The 22538-nt window shown below is 56.5% G+C and overlaps 5 protein-coding genes across 5 annotated transcripts; 3 read left to right on the top strand and 2 right to left on the bottom strand.

The window, feature by feature from the left end:
- Positions 1-2164: 2164 nt before the first annotated feature.
- VOLCADRAFT_88213 (uncharacterized protein) lies at positions 2165-5268 on the bottom strand (the record flags this gene model as incomplete). The annotated part of the gene is made up of 6 exons (XM_002947827.1): positions 2165-2430; positions 2841-2967; positions 3310-3413; positions 3719-3791; positions 4264-4779; positions 5164-5268. The coding sequence occupies 6 exons, from the start codon at positions 5266-5268 to the stop codon at positions 2165-2167; spliced, it is 1191 nt and encodes a 396-aa protein (XP_002947873.1).
- Positions 5269-5486: 218 nt separating this feature from the next.
- On the top strand, positions 5487-11389 carry VOLCADRAFT_116575 (uncharacterized protein; the record flags this gene model as incomplete). Its single annotated transcript, XM_002947973.1, has 8 exons — positions 5487-5498; positions 6834-7362; positions 7897-7995; positions 8448-8572; positions 9847-9985; positions 10113-10248; positions 10532-10606; positions 11278-11389. 8 exons carry the CDS (start codon positions 5487-5489, stop codon positions 11387-11389), a joined length of 1227 nt encoding a protein of 408 aa, XP_002948019.1.
- A 1890-nt stretch (positions 11390-13279) lies between these two features.
- VOLCADRAFT_88211 (uncharacterized protein) lies at positions 13280-15212 on the top strand (the record flags this gene model as incomplete). The annotated part of the gene is made up of 4 exons (XM_002947972.1): positions 13280-13315; positions 13614-14015; positions 14435-14800; positions 14952-15212. 4 exons carry the CDS (start codon positions 13280-13282, stop codon positions 15210-15212), a joined length of 1065 nt encoding a protein of 354 aa, XP_002948018.1.
- Positions 15213-15358: 146 nt separating this feature from the next.
- Positions 15359-17088, bottom strand: VOLCADRAFT_73445 (uncharacterized protein). Its single transcript, XM_002947826.1, has 3 exons — positions 16727-17088; positions 16528-16638; positions 15359-16132 (listed from the first exon to the last, which is right to left on the bottom strand). Exons 1-3 carry the CDS (start codon positions 17027-17029, stop codon positions 16070-16072), a joined length of 477 nt encoding a protein of 158 aa, XP_002947872.1. The 5' UTR covers positions 17030-17088; the 3' UTR covers positions 15359-16069.
- A 410-nt stretch (positions 17089-17498) lies between these two features.
- On the top strand, positions 17499-22445 carry VOLCADRAFT_88209 (uncharacterized protein; the record flags this gene model as incomplete). Its single annotated transcript, XM_002947971.1, has 7 exons — positions 17499-17523; positions 18370-18930; positions 19449-20291; positions 20788-21571; positions 21881-21994; positions 22064-22271; positions 22359-22445. The coding sequence occupies 7 exons, from the start codon at positions 17499-17501 to the stop codon at positions 22443-22445; spliced, it is 2622 nt and encodes an 873-aa protein (XP_002948017.1).
- Between the last annotated feature and the right edge of the window lie 93 nt (positions 22446-22538).

The raw sequence follows: 22538 nt of genomic DNA, 5'->3' as shown, positions 1-22538 counted from the left end.
CACAACCTTCTTGTGCAAATTCTTAAACACGATCTTTGCTAAGTATAAGCTTTAGCCAACACAACGACCAACCTGTCCCTTGAAAGCACGTGTATTGCATTTTTTAACATGAACAAACAACCTTTAGATCGAGCAGTCTTGTTAAGAAAACCCGCTGCATAACAGGTATGACATCGTCAGCCTCATGCACGTGGCGCTTCATGCAAGCACGCACGCATAAGAGAGAGGAGGACACGCGAGGTCCCAGAACCCTGTACTGCATACTGTCGCTTTACCTCACAACAGACACGCCTTCCATAAGACTTTTACCTCGTAACGGGCGCCTAAAGGGAATACACACGCGGGTAGCAGTGTGCACGAATTCTTTCATGTGTACGATGTATGCAACCTGTCGTGCATCGCGAGCGCATCTGCCTATCTCTTTCCACCACACAAAGCCTAGTGCCTGCATGCCGAGGAGGTCAAGGCAGGTGTATCAAGGAAGGATGCTTTCACCCCGAAGAGCTGGCGGCCTGGGTAGCCGATTGCCTGCGAACTCATGTTGTCTGTCCATCACGCAAGAGGCCAGGACGGATACTGACCTGTTACCAGAGATGACATCAGGACATGGCTGATCATACTATAAACCCATTCGTCGCGACGGAAGGGTGCGTGTATGTGTGTGTATATATATTACAAGACGCTGGTCGCAAAAGCGCGCAGCGCGGTAATTGGCCACCTTAACCGACCGAAGAGAGTCCCCAGGTGGTGAAGCCCTGTGACTGCGCAAGTCAACCATAGAACGTCTAAAGCCCCTAAGGGGGACTGTGGGTCACGAAGACAGCTTACCGTAGATATTGGCACATGTAGCAAACGTTCATACTAAATGCCCGCATGAGGGCATGAGGGCATGAGGGCTCGCCCCAATCAGCTTTCACGTCACACGCCGATGCCTCTGACCTGCCCGCCAAACGTGCGGGTGCACGCGGCGCCTATGAGCCCTCCCTCTGCTAGGAATCCCTCAGCATCAACCAACGGATCTCCTGATTTGCGCACCAACCCCGCCCCAATCGCCAGCCAATCGGCAGCCAGACATCCCAACGCAACACCCTACAGCCAAACCTCCTGGATGCTTCGGTCTAGGAATTGCCGACGGACAACACGCCGATAGGCACTGATGTCTTCTTCTCCTCCGCTGCCTCCACTAGACGGCCAGAGCACGTCGTCGACGGACTATTCACCCCTCGTGTTAAGCCATCTGCTAGTCACATCCTGTTTGACCGGCTAAGCAGCCGCTGGTCGGGGCCATTCCCTTTGTTATCGGTTCTCCTTGGGCTGGCTGGCTACACCGCCGGACGGACTGACGGACTGGCCGCCCGCCCCCGGCAGTCAGCGGGTTCGTAACACACGCGCTGAGGAGCGGCAATACTGCACACCCGACTTCCACGTCCCTGCCTCCCGACCCACACCCTCCGATCCACTTCCCTGCAGGACGACCCCCAAGCTCAGCAGCCACACCGTCACCACCACTTAAAAACACAAACCGCACGGGAGGACACACGGATGGTACCATACCATATCGCTTGCGGGACATGCAGCTCCCCTACTGCACCCTCACCACCATATGTTACACATCAGTAGTGGCACCGGACTCGCTCTCCTCACACCCGCCTACCACCACCTTGACTAAGGTGGACATGAGCTCCACCACCCACATACATACATACCCCTAGGCCTGACTTCTGCTCCCAATCGATCCAGTCGACCCGGGTTCAAATCCGCCTGCCAGCTCCTCGGGTGTTTGAGGAGTGATGAAATGGGAGGTGGCCCCCCATCATATGGACGGTGTAGGACGTGATAATATCAACTTGCGAGCTGACCAGGAACTAAGTTGATGCGCCGTTGATCCGCTAGATTTGGTTGGATGCTGGTGGTGAGTTGCCGAACCCAACGAATACATTCTGAAGTCGGATGGGGTGACGGATTAGGGTGCCCCTCTAGCAGGGGAGAGCAGGGACTGCCCCGGGAAAGGGGGCCGCTGGCGAAGTTAACCACCCTGTAACAACATACATACATACCGGCGTTTGTGCGTTCAGTCACGCACCCATCCATTCAATCACCTATCGCAACACCCATCTATCACACCACGCTGCCCAACGCGACCTCCACCCCCGTGCCAGTCAATTCAGCCACCCATGGCCAACGCGATGACGGCGGTGGTCACCTCGTCGAACTTGTCCTGCGCCTCCTGGTGCGCCTCCTGGGCGGCCTGAAGGTCCCCGGCTGCCTCTCGTAAATTGCCGGCCGCCGCATCTGCGCCTGCCTGCTGCAACGAAGATCCAGAGCGCTGTAGCGCCGCCGCGATGGGGTTGTTCTCCTGCAGATCCTTAAGGAGGGCGCGAACCGTCCGGATTTGCTCGAGCTGCGTCTCCAGCATCTGAATAAATCGACCTGTGGGTGAGCGAAAGCGCGCACGCGCGCGTGTATTTCTTCATTTCATGTCTGTGGATGCGGCCCGGGTACGTAAGGGCTGGAGGATGGACGTGTCTGTAAGCGTAAGTAGGTGCGCGAAGATTATAGGTGCATGGAGGCCGGGTGAACGGCGAAGGTCGTGACGCTTAACAGCTATTTCGGAAAGCTTGGGGGGGTATGGGGGACACCGCCAGCTCCTGCGATATGGTGCTTAGTGCTCTTCTCCATTGGCCAGGCGTCTGGAGGCGCCTCCCAGGCTTTTTTAACCGTCCTGAAGGCAGTCTAGCTAGGCAGCAAGCCGGTATGACCGGCCTACCATAGGTCCCTGTGCCAAGAACGTGAGGGTGGGCGCACAAGGACGCTCATCATCCGTGCAAAGCAGCACTCACGCGTGTGTTTCTCACACGCCCGCCGGGGGCTCTTACCCGAGCGGATCCTCTCCCGCAAGGCGTTAACGCTGGCCAGCACGTTGGTTAGTTCGTCCAGGAACAGGCCCTGAAAATTATCCTGGAGGTCCTGTGGTGTCAACGGTGCGGGTGCGGGTGCGGGTGAGGGTGCCGTGCGGGACGGGGGATGGCGTCGGCGCGTGAAAATCAAAGCTAATATTGCTTTACGCGTACGTACGCGTGTGTGTTATGAGGCCATATGTGCATACGCGCACGGTAGGTATCCATGCACGTATGCGCGCATGCGCGTATTGGAGTAAAATTCGCCTCGCATGTGTGTTGTACACTACATGTACGTGTCCGTACGCGTGCGTACGGACCCCCGAGGTTTCACAGTCGGGTCCGCACCTTAGGGATCCGCACGGGTACGGCACACATGCGGGGCGTGGCACACGTCCCCTTCCATGTCTACCTGAAGGAACGAGACGGCCTGGACCTCCAGATTGAACAATCCGAAGAAAAGGTTGGGGATGGCCGGTACGAGCGACAGGGCCACGGATGCCGTACTTAAAGCACCTGGCACGGCAATATCCAAGTACGGCACACATGAACCACAAAGATTCGCAGCTTAAAGTGTGTTGCGGAAGCGTGTATCGAGGGCAAGCGACAGGAGGGGCCCCTGCCAGGTGAGGCTCTTCCGTTACTCCTCGTCCAAATTGGATTCGGCTGTTTACGTTGCCATGCGTCCTGTCGTTCGCTATATATGGCTGATTTGCTGCTGGCATATGGCATTCCGTGCTGTCTGGCGGCCCCACCACCCTTACAGCCATACATCAATACATGTAGCAGCTCTAGACCTCAAACCAATGCCCAGTGCCAACCTGAAACGGTGTAAACAGTCCCACTCGCCAAATTGAAGGCAGCCGAGGTGATGGCTGCGGAGTTGACATTAGCCTGGATGGAAGAGGCAGGAGGGCCGTGCGGGTGTGTGGCTTAACATTGCAGGGCAGAGCAACGAAGCCGGCTTGAAGGATTGCATTGAAGAAAAACGTTGGTAGAAAAAAACGGCTCATCTGGACAGCTGATCATGGTTAGATTTGTAGCGCGCACATGCATTTACATGCACAAATACATACCAACCCCTGCCTATGCATACGCGCATGAACATCCATACGGGGAAACCGGACACACGCGGCGTTAAGGGTATGTTGCCGCTGCTAAGCTGCATCACAAATGCACGGATGATGTACGACCCACCCACCCACAGGTCTGCATACCTTACAAAACTAATCAGGTACGCAACCAGGCAACCAATTAGCCGACAAGCCAACCAACCTACCAACCAACCAACCAACCAACCAACCAACCAATCACCCAGCAGCTCGGCCTGCCAGCTCGCTGCCCAGCCACCAAGCCTGACACTCACCGAGATGGTATCCAGGAACTTTTGGAACTCGTCCCCTGTGAGTGGCTCTGTGGACTTACGTAGCGAGTCAGGGTCAAAGTCTAAGGAACCACCCCGGGGACCTCCTACTGGGCCGACTCGGCCGCCACGGAACGCCCCAAGGCTGCCGAGGCCGCCGAAGCCGCCGCTATTACGGAAGCCCCCGAAGCCGAAGAAAGGCCCGCCACCACTGCCGCCGACGCCGACGCCGCTGCTGCCGCCGTCGGTGGCATGGCCGGAACCGCTGCGGCGGAAGCCGCCGCCGCTGCCGCGAACGTCACCACCGAAGATGAGCGGGTCCGTGAACTGCCGCAAGTGGTCCATGGCGCCTTGGAGGGTCAGGCGCCTCGTTGGAGGAGCACCCGGCTCCTTGTTGTTGTGGATATTGTTACCGTTCTCGTTGTTACCGTTATTACCGTTGTTTTTCTTGCTGGAACCGGGGGGGCTCATGTTGGCCAGGAGGTTGTCAAAAAGGTCGAAGCTGAACTGCTGGGAGCACTGCGGGCCCCGGCGGGGCGGCACGTGGGCACGTGAGCGGGGTCAGAGCTCGTGGCGGGGCGGCAACGAACGCGGAAAGAAGGTCTTTAATGATGGTGGTAATGGTTTGAATAAGTGGATGTTGCATTGCGTACGGATAGAGACTGCTGGGAGGAAAACAGTTGTGGAGGGCCGTGTTGGTGACCTATTGGGGGGCTGCTGCGGGCTGGCGTCTCTGTAATTTGTAAGTCACAGCATTCCCACCCAAGCATCCTAAGACACGGCAACGACCTGCAAGCATTCCTTATCCATACGATAACGGTGCATCACAACCCCGCGCAGCTGCCAAGTAAACACTTGTAGCACACAGCGGGGTGTTGTGCGACGCACAGAGCTGCACCGCACCGCGGGCAGGGGACGCAGGAGTAGCAGCAATATTGCGAAGGCGAAGCCATAGCTTGCGTAGAGAGGCCGTCGGCCGCCTAATCGATGACCGTCGCGGTCCGTCATCTGGAAATCTCTACCTCCCGTCTCTCGCTCGTGTGCTGGTTGGTGCCTTGGCTTGCTGGTCCTCTCCAGACCGCCGACACTAAGTTATACCTCTTTGAGAAGTTATAATTAGTGTTAAGGCTAATATTTGGGGAGAATCCTTATTGCACTATTGTCAAGACGATTTGGAATTTTCGACGATATCGCTCGTCCCGTCGAACGATGTGGCCCTTCCCCTTATGTGCGACCAGGTGCGACGTCACGCGGAGCTATGCGGGGACCCCAATGCGTGCCAACCAATCAACTAAGTATGATTAAATTCCACCGGAATTTTTTTAGTATTTTTTATTTAACCCTTCGGCAGTTCAGTAAAGAATGCAGCGTTCGCGTAGCTTGATTACTTTCGTTAATTGGAACGACTTCACGATAACGGTGTTGCGTGCGAGATAAAGTCTGTCACAAGCTGTTTTGAAGCTCTCGGACGGGCCAACACGGGGGCCAGCGCTCACGTGATTTGCTTCAGTAAGACCCCGTGCGTGGCTGTGAAGCATTCGCCGGTGAACCTCCGTGCCCCACGTGACCCCCTCCTCATGGACGAGCCGATGTAGTCGTGGTCGTGAAGTATGTTGACGGGCGACCGTTGGCCCCAAGCCCCCGATCGCATCGGCCGGGCCAAGCAAAGGGAAGATCACACACGAGGAGGGAGCAGTGCCGTCAAATCGATGCATTTATGTATCTGCACTGATATCCTTTTACTTAGGACACAGTCCTAAAAATAATTCTGCATTAACCTTCCTGCTGTTGGTTAGAGTTGGTCGAGCAGCTGCGCTGTCGTTTCATCAATTCCCCGAAAGGCTCCTACTTCCAATTGCGTTTCCAGCACATCAACGGGTCATAGATCTCGTAGATATCAATTTTAACGTTAAAAAATATTCTTTAAAAGCGAAGTAAGACAGTACTAGTCTTCTTCGGTACTGTGACCTGGTGAAACCCAGGGCGACATAAGACCTCCGGCCCAGAGGCCATGCCGACCTCCGCCACCGACACGGCCATATTGGCGGTTCTCATGTTGCTGCTGACACCTCATGCGGTATGTCGATATACGCAGGTATATGTCGATATACGTCCCTTCTTAAGGGCTCTTACTGCGGTACTTGAGTTCTTCGGTAGCTGAGGTTTGCGCGTGTTTAACCGCATGATGGTGGCCTCAAATCGCTAAGTGGGCTGGTAACATGCATGAGCGGACGCATACATGGAAGCCAACCCCCACAAATCAACACGAACCAGTCAGCAATGGTCCCTCACTGGGCACACGGGATTGCCCGGGTGTGCCCAGTTGCTGCTGTTTCGCGTATTTGAGCCGCACGCTTGTCACGTACGTGATCGCAACACACCACGAGGGACACACCACGCTCCCTCTGCCTCACTCACAACTTCTCGCTTCTTGAGAAGGCAGATAGCAGCTGCCGTACCCTGCGCATGCTGTATCACCTGCCCGCCGCGGCTAGCTCCTACCCCCGGGAGTGCGGACTCAACCTCCCCCCTTCTCTCCCCCTCCCCTCTCCCTTAAAACACCCTCCTCCCAGGCTGTCGTACGGGCCCAGATCCTGGACATGACTGCGCCACCAAAAGGATCTGCAGCACCATCAGCAGTAGCGGCAGGTCTTGATGCTCGTAGCCACAATAGCGCTGCCGCAACTAGCCCCGGTGGCGGCACAGGCAGCGGCGGCACCTCCGCCTCCGCCGACAACGGCAACAGCAAAGCCAGTTTCGTAAATCTCGTAGATGCCATAAACGCAGCCGGCGGCAACATTGCCAACGTAGTTGGCATATTCCGCCCCAGCCCCTCCAACATGACCGCCGCCGCCAGGTCCATGGCGCAGACAGGTTGGGATGGCTTGAAAGGCGGAGATGGCGGCGGCGGGGAAGGCGGTGGCGGGGAAGCTGGTGGGGGTGGGGGCGGCGGTGATGGTGGAGGCGAAGGTGGCGGTAATGGTGGAGGTGAATCTGAAGGGGCCCCGGAGCCCGAGACTCTGGCGGGGCAGAAGGTCCAGACACTGGCGGAGTCGCAGCAGAAGATTGAGGAGGCGCGACAACAGAAACAGCAAGCTCGGGGTGCGTTTCAGGCCCATCCATCCATGGTTTGTGGCCTTTCGCTGCGTTTTATTCCTTTCCTTCCTCTCCTTCCTTTCCGACGTGTGCATGTACCTGTGCCAGCTCGTGCGGGCAGCAGGAACTGGGATATGGAAAGACCAGGTGGTGTACGACCGGTCGGTTCCATATGTCGGTGTTTTTTCTCATTATTTTGGTTACTATCTGTAATTGGGATGGGGTGCCTTCGACCTCTCCAGGCCTGCACTCCAGTTCCGATTTCCCGGGTGCACCTGAGTAATCCTGAATTGTCTCGGGTCCCCTCCTCATACCACTTGCACTTGCAACTCCCCTCATCTCACGGGGCCCATTTGCAATGCCACGGGGCCTCGCCACTCGGCATTGTACCGCGATCGACACCATTACTGCAGCCCCTGGCGTTGGCGCACTCTCCTCTGCGGCCATGGCATCTTGTCTACTCCATAATAATTTTTGCCACACAATTCATATGGTTTGTACGACTACATGGCCTACAAGTATGAACGTTTTGTCGTACAGAGGACGCCGCCGGCAAGGTGCCGGATAGGATCCGTACGGGACTCAACGAGACGGAGTTTGCGATTTTCCTGGCGGACTTCCGAGCCAATTTCGGATCCGGTGAGCCCGTTGAATGAGGAGAAGAGATGCACAATATGGAACCACAGTGGGAATGTGTGTGTGTGTGTGTGTTACACCCCGGTTGCACAAAGGGCTAAAATGCGGGTGGGCTGAAGAGACACCCGCAGCCGAGAAGTGTACAGAGGCTCTGGCACACGTGGCAGTGATGCACGGGGAACAGAACGAATTAGCCGGCATGTTGCAGGTATGCATTGTAAGTATGTATTGTGTCGTATGTGTGTATATGTATGGACGTGTGCGGCGTTTTGTCCCCGCACATACTACAAAGAGGAAATTGGTGTTGCCTTAAACCGGACAACCGGTACCGATGCACTCGCATTCGGACACACGTGTCTTTCCGCTGCGACTCGACATTTCTTAAAGCCTCCTAGCTAGATGCAAATACACAGCTTATCATCAGCCCCACCACCAACCCCATCGCCATGCCTCAGGCAAGAACATCGAGAGCCTCCGGGCCCTATACCAGGAGACAGACGTGTACAAGGCCAAGGATTTAGCCACCAAGGTCTACAATACGCTCAATTCAGCGGCACAGCTGGGTATCGCCGCACTGCAGGTGCTCGTGTGTGTGTGTGGTGGGGGGATAATCGTGGTTGGATGGTAATGGTTAGGCTGGCGTGTATGGGGAGACACGGCCAGTCATGGAAGGGCGGATCAGGAGGCTTGGCCCTGGTAGTTGCATGACCGGGGTTGCCAGCTCAATGTCGCCTGTGTATTACCGGGCGTGTTGTGGAGCCACCGTGCTGCTGGGACGGGTGTTACTGTGCTTATGCTCTTGTGTGTTTGTGTGTTTGTGTGTTTGTGTGTTTGTGTGTTTGTGTGTTTGTGTGTTTGTGTGTTTGTGTGTTTGTGTGTTTGTGTGTTTGTGTGTTTGTGTGTTTGTGTGTTTGTGTGTTTGTGTGTTTGTGTGTTTGTGTGTTTGTGTGTTTGTGTGTTTGTGTGGCTGTGTGTTTGTGTGGCTGTGTGTTTGTGTGTTTGTGTGTTTGTGTGTTTGTGTGGCTGTGTGGCTGTGTGGCTGTGTGGCTGTGTGGCTGTGTGGCTGTGTGGCTGTGTGGCTGTGTGGCTGTGTGGCTGTGTGGCTGTGTGGCTGTGTGGCTGTGTGGCTGTGTGGCTGTGTGGCTGTGTGGCTGTGTGGCTGTGTGGCTGTGTGGCTGTGTGGCTGTGTGGCTGTGTGGCTGTGTGGCTGTGTGGCTGTGTGGCTGTGTGGCTGTGTGGCTGTGTGGCTGTGTGGCTGTGTGGCTGTGTGGCTGTGTGGCTGCGCTTGCGCTTGCGCTGGTGCTGGTGCTGACGCTTATGCTGGTGGTTAGTCGGATGGCGTAGTGATTTGGCGCTATTGATCCTAAGCAGCTCTATCGCAATCTGTTATCCGGTCGCGCGGTGTACATGCGTTGTCACACATACTGACATACAAACAACGCTCACGCCAAAACGCAATTTAGCGACTTCTGTATATGACCAGCTGAGCGAGCTGTGAGGTAGTGCACAGAAGCCGCTGCCCCCAGAGCTGCCCGCACACACCACATCTGCCCCTGCTGTTCCCTCCGGCCGCAGTCTGCCGTACCCCACCTAGGGCCCCTTTCCTGGCCGCGGGCCAGCCCGCCCTCCCCCTCCAAAACCCCCCTTTGCACACCTTGAGGGTAACTGTCGAACTGCTGGCGAGCTGGGGAGCCCCGCGTTTCCATGAGTGGCTAGAAACACACAAGGTGTTTCCCACAACGGGGTAACACGACCCAGGATGGGTTAGAGCCATATCGAACTCGCTTGTCCGTCCGCCACCACCCGACAGCTGACGAGCCCAACCCCATTTCCGCTGGACCATGCACCGCCCAGGCGGGTCCCTTCGCCCTGATTGGGCTCATCGTGATCGCGCTGGGCCTCGCGTCTTCCATCACCTCCCTCGTGGCGGGTATCCTCTACGCGGCCGGAAGTGCAGTGGGACTGTACGCCGACATCGACACCGCGATCAGCAGTGAGTGCAGTGCGGCCGCCAGCAGCAAGCGACGGCATGCCATCACGTGACGGCGGTGGTGGCGGCGGCGGTGGCGATGGTGGTGGCCGCAACGGCGGAGCTGGCGGCGGTGGCGGCGCCGGCGGAGCTGGTGGCGGCGGAGCTGGCGGCGGCGGAGCTGGCGGCGGTGGAGCTGGCGGCGGCGGAGCTGGTGGCGGTGGCGGTGGCGGCGGCGGTGATATGAGGAGCGGCAGTAACAAGCAGGAGAAAAAGCCCGCCATAAAGTAAGTGTTTGCCGTAGGTACGTAGCATGAATGCTTGCTCTTACTCTACTACCGTACAGTCAGCCGCTCTTGGCTTTAGCTTCGCTGCGTCGTAGCAAACATAGCACAGGGCCACAAGCTGTGCGGTGGCAGCCGTGATGCATAGTGCATGATGCATGGAGCGCATGCATGCATGCATGAATGAATGTACGTATGCATGCATGGAAATATGTACGTGTCTAAATCCTAAGCATTATCTGTGCCCTGCGTGGCCGGTTGCCTGACGCGGATGCGGCCATCGCAGCTGCTTCGACGTCCAGAAGAAGGCTGCTAAGGGTTGGATGTACAACACGGCGAAGTACGCCAACGACTTGAACAAGTGAGCCTGTCCGATGTCGTAAATCCAGCGCGTCGAGTTGTACTTTGCTCGGCCTGTCTTTCACACGAAGGCTTGTTGCGCAGGGAAAGTGCTATGTGTTGTATGTTGGGTGCTCCATGTGTGTATGGAAGCCTGCCATAGCTATAGGTACGCGTGCCAACCATAGCTAAAACCCGGTCTGATGAAGATGATGGCGTGAAGGCGGTGCGCGTGTCTGGATCTGCGCCGGGTAGTGGGGCTACGGGGCTGCGGTGTCTGTCAGGGGCTGCCTAGGGCAAGGCCTCCATAGGTTCGCGCGTTGTACAGCAAATGCAAGCGGCGAGATGACCGGAGCGCGGGGGCACAGGTGTGGGGGGGGCGTCCCCGTCTGCTCGCTCCTTGCCTACCGTTTCCTGTTCCCGGCTATGCCGCACAGCACACAACGCCTCGGGCTGCCGGGGGAAAAGTTGTAAAAGCTGGGAACTGGCTTCAAAACTGCGGGGTTGGCATTTACAGGGCTCGTTCGTTCGGGCATCCTGGCCCATCACATCGCCCAAGGCCGTGTACTTGCATGTGCAGTCACAGGTTTTGTGCTCACATGATGCACATCCACTTCCGCCACCACACCCACTCGCACACTCACACGCACTCACACACACGAGCGGCCCGACGCCTGCACGGCCCCCATGCAGGTATTTGATGCCGTACGTTTTCCGCGGCGGCGCTGACGGGCTGTTGGCCATCACCGAGGGCATCTTGCGGAGTACCATCAACTTGGCTCGGATGGTCCAATCAGCAACCTAGCTGGCAGCCCCACCTAAGCCTACTACATAGCTGGTCAACGATGTTGGTGCGCGTGTTTCCGTACCTTCGTTACGGTAGCAGTCGCGCGCGTGTGAACCGCCGTACAAATAACTTCCGCCATGCAAAGAATACATGGACCTCATTGTTTGAGCCGTATTAAAAGCCGCGCCGTGCGTGCGCGCGCGCATGGTCAAATGCTCGGTTGTGGTACGGTGTACGGTAACACCGCCGGTTTACACTAATGTATCCACCGAAGAAGGCTTACCGTGATCAGCTGCTCGCGTGCGCGTGCTGATTGTCATGTGACTGTGTGTGATTGATTCGCGAATACTTGGGCTTTTTCTGTATTAGTGATGTATTCGTCGTGCGTCACACGGGCAGAGCAGTACTGCGTTTACCATCTGGCGCTTCCGTGAACCCCCGGTGACCTGAACGGGCGCTTCCGTTCCACAATGACGACGCAATGAGCGTTGACCTGAGCGTGAAGCAATGGAACCCATGGATCTCGACCTATGATTGTGTCGGATACACTACAGAAACGAGCTTCCGCCCTGTGTGGACGCGGGGCAAAGTGGACGGGTTCTTCGGGGTTTATTGCAAACAGCGTTTCCAGAGGCCTCCAGAAGTATTCCTCGTGCCACCAGCTGTGCAACACTTTCCGTTTACTGGCCGCAGTCTTTGCCTTTACTAGCACCACGCAAGGGTAACCGGTTCTCTGCCAGTTATAAATGTAGGGGGTACTGCTCTCAGCCAAAAGGTAATGCGTGAGTACCGGCACTGGAATTCATGAATGCTGGATAGGGCCTTGGTGGACAGCGGGTTTAGGGCTGCGGATGGATAGGAAGGTTATGGCGGGTGGGCGGTCATGGGGCACCACGCGGAGGGACGCACAACCTTGTGAGAGTTGGATAGATGCGTGCGTGCTGGAAGTTACCGGAAGCTTCTGGAAGCTTCCGTCCCCGTGGGTTAGCCGTCATCTGACCCAGTTGTGGCAGTGTAGGGTGCGAGGTGGATTGACGGTGCGGGGCAGTAGGGACAAAACCTGTCTGAGTATGTCTAGTAGTATGTCTGTTTCACGGGCATGGAAGGGGAAGGGTGGCACGGGCTGTGACAGGCTATGCCGGCGCAAGCAGAATAGGATAGAGTAGTTGTGACTTGGGAGTGAGGATCGTGGTGTTGGATCTGTGAGGTATGCATTCTCAAACAAGATCTACCATGAATTACGACATCAAGTTGTTACGAGAGGAGCTTTCGAGCCCATAGTAGAGCAGTCTAGTTCTAACACGGGAAGCGTTTCAAGTGAAACGATGAAGCCAAATGTGTTTTTATGAAATACAACAAAGAACATGTCGTCAATATGCATCTGTGGACAGTGATTTGCCCTCGCCCAGAGGCTGTCATTTAAAACAAGGCTATGGTTGGTTATCTGTCAACGGAATGCTGTAGCGGGCACTGCCTTGGCAAAGGTCAACAGCGATCAGCGAGTTGGTGCAGTAGTGCATGATATGACTTGAGATTTCGGCGTGGGCATTTGGGTATTCATTGACGCTTGTTGCGCAAGTTTGGTAGATAAGATAGCTAGGCTGGCTACTGCCTTGCCCAGCTTACAGCAACAACACAGTGGATCTCACGTAGAAACCTAGGATTAAATTATACGCTGCATGAGATAAACCCCAAAAGGGAAAGCAACATGCTGCAACAAGCCACAATGTGCAGTACGGTGTCGTTACTACAGGCATAACGCACTATCAATTGCGTTTTAAGCAGAAGAAAACTTGTAAAGATAAAAGGTCAACCACACGTACCTGGCGAAAGGATTCTTTCCTAAGTTTTATAATTGCAAAATCCAACAGTGGCCTTTGCGACAGTTCTTGCATCCAAGCTAGCGCAATGCCTGGAATGCTTCCTTCTACATCTACAGGAATGGTGAGATCACTTGAGGACTTTAAGCCCCGTCATAGCGGAGCAGGAAGTGACGACCCAACCAAACTGCTTGCAGGAGTGGGCTGCTCATCTTGGGCTTCCTCCGGTCCGAGCTTTGCCACCATCATTCGGCTCACCGTGCGCAGTAAGTTTCTAAGGATTTACATACCTTGCCTCACCTTCATACGTGGCAAAAATGCTGAACCCATTTGCATAGGGAGCGCCCACCACAGGACGCCTACACAATCAAAAGCGCCGCACCTAATAAAAATATATAACGAACTCACCATCATGGCTGCAGGCGCCACCCTGCCCTCGCTTCGTCCGACGCGACCCATTCGCGGGTCACACGTCCATCTTCAAGCCGCCTGTCCAGCAGCGTTTCAACCTTGTCGTTCCAACCTCGCTCATCGAGCGAAACTTTGACATGAACACTGTGCTGCAGCGCGGCCTGAAGGTCGTGTTCAAGCGACGCAGCTGCGACCCGTCACAACCGTCGGAAGCTCTGGCGGCAGTGTACGGCTACGTCAACCGGCACGTCAACCCCATCGGCCTCACATCGTACCGCGTTTCAGGGCAGCAGCCCGCCGGTGTGGGGTCCGGATGCTCTCTGCATGGATGGTCCGTGGAGGCGGGGTGCCTGGTTGTGGAGGTCGCTTCCCGGCATCAACAGCTGCTGCAACAACACTTTGGGGATGTGCAGGTACGCGAGCTGGTTTTCGCTTGCAGGGCTAAGAGGGGCATCTTTCGTGAGCAAACCGCCTTAGTGAGGGGGAGGGATGCTGCATGTGGCAACATGGTTGGTTGTTGTTGATTTAGCGACACATTGAAACAAGGTGCCAGCATATCACGCGACAAACCCCCAACATGTCGGTCCTTTGTGCACGTCTTACAACCCCAGCTGCGGCAAACTTAAGCGACGTTGCCTCGTCGACGCATCGCAGTTGCTTAATGTGTTGCGCATCCCAACCCCGTAGGGCGTTGGGTTTTCTTCCATCGTCCATGCTGTGCATGATGTGCACTCTCCTGCCGCCCTATGCACGCTCCAGCCGGGTTTTATCCGAGCATCTCTCCCTTCATAAATTCCTCCTCGGCCCCATGCAAACGTTCCCTGATGCACAGGACTCTACCCCAGCCCCAGCCAGGCGGCTTTTTGGCGACTGCCTGCCCTCTCCAGCCACTATTCGTAAGCAACGGCCGCAGCCAGAGGAGTTGCCGCAGCAGCGGCTGCACCACACAATGACGCACCAAGAGCAGGATCAGGGGGCCCAGCAGCTGCAACAGCTGGAGGGAAGTGGGATCCCGCCTCCGGAGGCGACGGTTGCAATATTGCCTCCGTCGGCGCAGGTGCCTGCCACAGATGCCAACCACTCAACGGGAGAACCGGACGCCGTGGGCACCAGCAGCCGCTGCCAGACGCAGGATTCCTCATCGTTGCAAACATCCGACTTCTTGTCAACCACCCAAGGCACTGCAGCACCCTTGCCGGTGGGTGACGCGGGCTCCTAGTGTTCCATGGCAGCAAATCCAAAGTTGGGGCTACCAAAACGCAGAAAATGCTCTACCCTCAGCTTGTGCTGTAGAGTTTTGCAGTCCGCTGATGATTTGCTCGTTCGCTTACTTTCTTCCATGAAAACAGGTAGCACAGAAGCCGTCCCGAGGGCCGCAGCGCGCTGGCAAGGTGGTGTCCAAAGGCCACGATACGGTTGCCACAGCTGTACTGGACCGGCGTCCCAAACGGCACCGGCGATGCCCTACCTGGTACAACACAGACGCTACAGAGGCCAAGACAACTTTCGCAGGGATAGACCTGTTGCTCGCGGCACATATGGAGCTTACGCAGCAAGAAGACGGCCGACCAAAGCGCGTCCGGCGGCCAAACAGCCTATTCATGCAATGATCCAGCTCGTGCAGGCGTCGGCTGAACAGGGCCGAAGCAGCCGAAGCAAATGTTGAAATGTGCGGCTTGCATTCGTTTGCATAGCATTGCTATCAAGCTACGGGCAAATGCATACCCCGCCACAAAGTTACGGCTTGGATGGCGGATGGGGCAATGAAACTCTTTCAATATGATTAACGCAGCATCGCTGCGAAATCAACGGTTTTGTCATGTCTCACACGTGCAGCAGGAATGCGGGTTTTATGTCAGGACATCCGACCAATTGTAACATAGTTGATAAATGGCCAACCCAGTTCCGCTGTGCGCCAAAAGTCTGCTATAATACCTTGTCATGTAAAATAGTACAACGAAAAACAATGTGTCTGTACACACGTTCGGCATCGCCTTTCCCCCAGGCCAAAATCCTGCAAGTCATATGTGGAAAAACAATCCCGCGAAGAAGGCCGGCATGTGGAGTGCCTGCATGCCCCCGCCCAAGATTGCGTTGAAAACGTCCAGGTTGGAAATCAACAAACACACGACTAGAATCCAAACGAGCTGACTTCCAACCACTATTCGCATGGAGCGCAACACCCTTCCTTCACGACTTCTACCGTAAAAGCTTGCACAGATTTGAAAGGTACCGCCCACGCGCTGCGTTTTAATACTACCCGCTTCCTCGACCCTCATCACGCGTCCTCATCCTGGCCGGCGTTGGGCCCAACGACTTTTGACAACTGTCGGACGTAAGAGAACACAAGTGTCCAGCATCCTTTCCTGGCCAAACCCCCTGCCTGACCGGAATTGCCTGTCCTGAAGACCCCACATCGAACCCTTCTCTGTACCGCCGCTCGCTCGCCAAGCCATGCCACGGATGCTTAGTCGAACGCCCATTGGTTCTCGCGGCGGACCTCCTCCTCCTCCTCCGGCGTGAAGTCGTTCTGCAGGCAGAGGCGACATACGGGACACGAGCAGCTTTGTCCTTCAACAGGTCAGCAGCGACAACCCATAACCGTGGCAAGATCTGCTGTAATGCGCTCGTTGAGAGAACGGAGTCTGTTGTGCGGTGGACATAGAGTAAGTTGGGGGAAGCTCCCATCCATGGCCCCTGTGTAAGTCTCGCTGCAAAATGGCATCCTGAGGATAGCATCCTAGGAGCTACTCCTTTCAACCCCAAAACCCTTCGCCGCATGCATCTTTGGATTGGCACTGCTAACACACTAGCCAGCACCGGGCGTACTTGCCCATCGGACTGACAGCCCCCTAACCTTGCCCATCGGACGGACAGCCCCCTAACCAAACTCCCCAAGGCTTGGAACCGATACTCCTATCTCACCTTGATGTTAAACGTCTTGCGAATTTCTTCTGGTGTTTTCCCCTTAATCATTTGCGCTACCGTTTGGCAGGTAAGGTCTAGAAGGCCCTTGATGTTAAGATAGTTCGCCGCCTGGAGATGGACACGGCCAGAATACATATCGTTACCCCTGTCACATTCCTTATGGAATGGAGTGAAAGGTTAAGCAAGCACTCCTCACCAAGATGAGGTCGAAAAGGGTAGCTTGGTCCACCTTCACAAACTCTTCGTCCCAGCGCTTCACTTCGTCTTCAGTCTTCATCGGCTTATCGTCTGCACCCTTCTTCTCGGCCTCTACGTGATATTTGCAATACTCGATAACCTTGGCAAGGATCCGGCCAGAAACATTTGGCAACGGAATGGCGTCGTCTGTACCAGCATCTTCTACCAAGTTCTTAACTGTCTGGGACTGAAAAGCAGCTTCTTCGTCGACCTCGAACATCTGCGTGTCCGAGCTCATAAGCTTCACCTTGCTTCCAGACATTTTCGAAGTAATCTTACGTTTAAAGCAATTGTTCAAGACCCAAAGAACCCTGCTTAAGGTATCAAAATGTGCTGGCTGCCGCCGGACGGAACCAACTTAAGCTGCCTTAATGGGCCCTGTGAAGTTTGTCAAGTCTGTGAATAGCGGGAGTATTTAAAATATATCAGAAACATATCAGACGATTAAAGAAGGCCACCTTCTTAAAATTACCTTGACTACTTGAACCTGTGGCGCCGGGGTCCATCTTTTATGCGCTATCATATCAGCAATGGTCAAGGGCAAGTCGATCACATGCGCTTTTGAAAACTGCGTTAATTGCATCCGAGGAAAGCATTCTGACCTGCATGCTTGATGACAGGACCAAAACAATGTTCTTCAATTTTCAACGCCCGAAACCGTTACCGAGTGCACTTGTCACAAAGGATAAATACGCCCAGAACCATGTTGTATGGTATAGTGGTATTCCTGCATGCGAACGATTGGCACTATCGCAGGTCCGCACTGTGCAATATAGGGTTTGTCCTATTGATTTGATTATTGCGGAACGACCGATTTGCTGATGCTCGCGTCATGTCAAATTGATTATTACATTCTATACAGCTTGCAGACAACATGGCTTCCCACGGATGATGTCAAACGCCGAAGCACATTTCAGCACGCCGTTTGTCTGCAGAGTGCATCCGTACACCTGTGGGGCATGGCTGAAATGGCGACAAGGTAAGTGTCATGCTCTATATCAACATTTATCTGCTGATTACACGCTATGTGATTTACGGTTAGCACCCAGTACAGCTTGTTGTAGTAAGCAGCAAACCTGGTCATAGAAGGGGTGGTACTCTCAACAAGAGATATGCCTGTTGTATTTTGAGGCTTTGCTTATGACGAAAGTTTGATGCGTTGTATAAACGAGCGAAGCAACCTTAATAACGCTCAAGATGCACTCCTGAACCCCTGCTGCGACGCCGCAAATTGACGGCTGGGCTTCTTCAATCGTCGACAAAATTCTTCATGGCAGACGCTAAACGGGTATGTGTTGTTTTCCTATTCCATGGGGGCTTCCGGTGCTTGCTTGTCGTGACTCTGAATGATAGGATTAACGCAAGATGATATCATTGCTGAAAATTGGATTCAGAGGGGGCGTCCGTTGCTTTCCTGCTTTCCCGCTGAGAATGCCTGAGTATTAACGGTAGGGTTTTGGCCTCCCAATGTCACCACGTAGGAAATTTCCGGGTTCTTCTTGTCAGCGGAAAAGTTTGCCTCCCACGTGACGGCATTGGCTAGCCCTGGCTGCGTCACGACTCACGTTCGGCTCTTCCATAATGAGCCCCAGCACACCGCAGCGGTCGTCGACGCGCTTAGCCGCAATACTTCCGTTACCAGTCTCGACATCTTTGAGCTGGATCCGGTTGCGGCCAGCGCTCTGGCGGACGTGCTCTCGGCCGCCTCGCCGCGCATTACTGGCCTCGCAGTGCACCATCCCCATGGCCTAGGAGCTGTCCAAAACCTTTGCCGCGGCATTGCGTCCAGCTGCAGCCTAACTAGCCTCCACCTCTCCCAGCTGGACTCAAAGGGCGTTGACGCCCTCGCAAACGCGCTCCTCGCTTGGTCCGATGAACACACGATGGGCTTCTTCCCACGTCTCCAGCACCTTCGACTGGAAAAATGCACCTTCTCGCCTGATGTGGCGGCTTCGCTCGCAAGTGCTTTGGGACGACAGGCGGGCTCTCTGGCGCAGCTGGAAGTCTTGGATTCAGCGCTGGGGGACACCGCGGCCGAGGCGCTGCTAGGGACCCAGCCTGGCTTGGCGCAGCTGCAAAGCCTGAACGCCCCGGAAATAGTAGCAGCTTCCACAGCAGTCTTGCACACATTGGACTTGCCCGCTTGCAACGTGGGACCGCGGGGTGCGTTGTTCGGCGTTGCGGTTGGAAAAGAGGGGGGGAGGGTTCCCATCTGAATCGAACAAGCAGCAGTCCGACTAGTGTTTTCTGTGCAAATATACTGACACCACGCCGTTCATAAAACGAGGATGGTATTGTGAAAAGGATCGCGACGCGACGCGGATAATGGCTTAGCGTTCCTTTGAAATACATGTTTGTCTGTTTCATGTGTTGTTTCCCCAGCGCTGCAATGACGTTGCTGACAACAACATACAAAGAGAGGCGGAGGCCAACAAGTCCCCCCCTGTCGCTGTTTTTTGCAAAGTGCCTGGTCCTCTCCCTCCCTCTGCCATTTCCTTACTCTGTTGACTCTGTTGAGTACATGTCCCTCCGTCCTATTGGACTGATATAATAATCAATTGACCCGTAACCCGTTATGAGAACGAAACCTGCGTGAATGCACCTACCTGCGTCCGCCGTTGTCTCTCTCTCTCTCTCTCTCACACTCCCCGGCTCGGGTCGGTCCACCGGGTCCCTTCCAGGTGCCGCCCAGCTGGGCCGCCTCCTGGCCGCAACACACAGCCTCCACTCCCTCAACCTCTCAAACAACAAGTCACTTGGATGTGAGGGTGTGCGCGCCTTGGCCGCCGGCTTAGCGGCTAACCGTACGCTTCTACGACTGGACATGTCGGGCAGTGGCATCGGCGCCACCGGCGTGAAGGACCTGGCGACGGCGCTCCGACCAGACGGGGGCGGTGGCGGCGGTCCGCCGTTACAGCAGCTGATGTTGGGTTTTAACGCCGCGGGTGCGACGGGGCTGGCGGCGTTGCTGGGAGCCATGTCCGGTCCACAGCCTTGCGCGCTCCGGAACCTCCAACTGGATCACAACCACGTGAGGGGAGTGGAGCTGACGGAGGCGCTGCAGGAGGCACTTGTGCCGCCGCCAGCGCAGGCGGCGACGGCAGCGGCGGCTCAGCCGCCGCCGCTGTCACGGCTGACGGCGCAGCTGAAGCAGCTGTCGCTTGCCGGCAATGCGCTGTACGACGTCGGCGTGGCAGCGCTGGCGGCGTTCTTGACGGAAGCGCCATCCTCCCTGGAGCTTCTGGACCTCCGTGAAAATGGCATCTCCGATGCGGGCGTGGCGGCGCTGCTGCCGCTCATCGCGCCGCGTTGCAACGGTAGCGCATCAGCACCCGTTTCAAGCTGTCGCGGTGGCGGAGCGCAGGTGCAGGCGGCGGCACCAATGGCTGCTGGTGCTGCTGGTCTCCAGGGTTTGTTGCTGGATGGTAACCGGCTGCACAACGCGGGTGCCAAGGTCTTGTTGGAGGCCGTCACCGCGGCCCCAGGCCTGTGGAAGTTCTCCGCGGAGGCCAACAAATTAACAGGTGGGCATGTCTGTGTACGTCTGTCTGTGTGTGTGTGTCCGTCTGTCTGTGTGTGTGTGTGTGTGTGTGTGTTTGCGAGCCACGCCTCTGTGGAGTGTGGGGCGTGATGTAAGCGAGGGCGTCCGTCTGGTTGTGTGTGCGTGTGGGTATGTAAGGGGCCGTGTTTTTCCCTCTGCCTACGTTTGCACATGCATGGGCCCGAAGGTTCCTGCCCGGACAGCGCCACGCTGTACATTCTTGTTACTCGTATGCATAGAGGGTGTGCGTGAGGATATGGACGAGCCTCGAGGGGGAGGAAACGGGCGGGTGCGCTACTCCTACCTACCTTTCTGACCCCCTTACCCCTTTCCCCTTCTCGCCCCTCTCCCCTCTTTTGTGCCCTCCGCGACTCCTCCATGCGACGACAACGATTGGAATGTGGGTTTCCTTGGCTGGCCCCGGACTGGCCCCGGACTGCCCCCGGACTGCCCGCGAATCCGAACAATGATATCTACAGACCCGGCGCTGCGCCTGTCTCTCACACAGCTGAGCCAGCTCCGAGCCGCCCGGCATTCACAGTGGGTTGTGCTCGGCCGCTACAACTCATCATCGTCGTCATCGTCATCTGATGACGGAGGCGACAGGCACAGCGGCGGTAGCGGCGGCGACAGGCGCAGCGGCGGCGGCGGCAGCGGAAATGGGTCACGTAGGAGTCACGAGGCAACGTCCGCAATGGACGTTGATGACGCCGCGACTACACAGGCGCCGCTGCAGGGCAGCGGTAGCGGCGGCAGCGGCGGCACCCAACCGCAGGCCAACCAGCAGCAGCTGCAGCACCTCAAACATCGACTGGACGAGGTGGACGCGGCGACGGACGGTTGTGGCGCTGCAGGAAGTGGTGGTGGCGAGGGGGCCTGCAGCCAGGACGGCGACGACGGGCGGCAGTTGCCGTCGCGACGCAACGTTGTGGCGCGAGGCCCGGAGGAGCCGCCCACTAGCGCTCTCGTGTTGCCGCCGCCGCCGCCGCCGGCGACGACGACGACGACGACGTCGTGTACGGGGAGCGGGGTGCTGCTAAGAGGTGCAGGTGGTGGAGGATGTGGCGATGGTGATGGTGTGGTGGTGGCAATGCCGTCATCGTCTTCTTCCGGGGTATCGCAGCCGCGGGGGCTTCAGCGGACTGCTACTGCTGCTGCGGTGGCGGCGGCGGTGGGGGACCGCCCTACAGCTACTGCCTGGGTCACCTGCTCGATCCCTACGGGCGGCGGTGGGAGGGGCATGGCTGCCGGATCTGGCTCTTGGTGGGTTGTTTAGGGCTTAGGGTGGATCGGGTATGCGGGTGCGAAGTGCGATGTTCCGCGGGTGCCTTTAGGGGGGCTACTTTGGGCTTTAGCGAAGGTTAGGTTTACAAGGGGTTTAGTACATGTTCATATCAGCAGGCTGAGTGGAAGCGAGTTAGGGAAGGAGGCGTGCGTCTGTGTAAATGTGTGTGTATATGTATGTATGTACATATATGCATGTATGTACGTATGTATGTATGTCGAAGGGGCGGTGGGAAAATGGCCCCCTTCTGGCAAATCGACCTTGCGCGGCTCCTCGACCGCGTGCAGTGTAATCCGGAAAGGTAACGTTCCGGCGAACTTTTCGACTTCCCACTGTTTCGGTCCCAATTTGACGGCTCTGTTTCAAGCTTCCGTTGGGGTTTTCGTGTACGGCATCTGCAGGTACGGCATCTGTACGATCCCGGACAGCCGCGATCGATGCTCCGGCGGCGGTGCATCCTCACTGGACAGCTTCAGCAGCGACACCAGTATGATGCTGCAGGGAGGGGACGGAGGCGGAGACGGCGGATGCAGCGGCAACCGCCACTATTTCGCAGCGGCGGCGGCGGCGACGGGTGTTGCCTCGAGCACCTCGCCGCCAGCCGGAGCTTCATGCTATGTGGCGACCGTCGGCATGATGGGGGTTGGCGGCGACGCCTCGGTCCGTACATCGAAGCGGGTGAGCGTTATGGGCGAGTCAGAGCATTCCGCTCCTGCACCACCCGCGTCCGCTACTGCCACTGCTACCACCGTTGTCGCGGCTAAGGCGTCTCAGCGGCTGCTGTCCGCATACCGGGCGCCTAGGTACAAGGCTCTGACTCCCGAGCAACAGCGGCTGTTCGAGGACTTTTAGCGCTGACACCCCCCTGGTTTGTGCTTTCCTTTGAGGGGGGATTGTTGTGTGGGGAGGCTGGGATGTGTACGGGGACTTGTCAGGTCAGGAGGT

This window comes from Volvox carteri (genome assembly GCF_000143455.1).
Source record: "Volvox carteri f. nagariensis unplaced genomic scaffold VOLCAscaffold_8, whole genome shotgun sequence".
Classification (NCBI taxonomy): domain Eukaryota; kingdom Viridiplantae; phylum Chlorophyta; class Chlorophyceae; order Chlamydomonadales; family Volvocaceae; genus Volvox; species Volvox carteri.
The sequence above is the reverse complement of the archived record's forward strand: the minus strand, read 5'-3'. Positions and strand labels throughout refer to the sequence as shown.

Excerpts from the sequence above, each read along its gene's own strand:
- VOLCADRAFT_73445 (XM_002947826.1), bottom strand. The coding sequence starts at position 17,029 with ATGTCTGGAAGCAAGGTGAAGCTTATGAGCTCGGACACGCAGATGTTC. Across the intron at positions 16,639-16,726 it reads CCCTTTTCGACCTCATCTTG|GCGGCGAACTATCTTAACAT; the intron begins GTGAGGAGTGCT and ends GTCCATCTCCAG. Across the intron at positions 16,133-16,527 it reads GCAAGACGTTTAACATCAAG|AACGACTTCACGCCGGAGGA; the intron begins GTGAGATAGGAG and ends CTCTGCCTGCAG.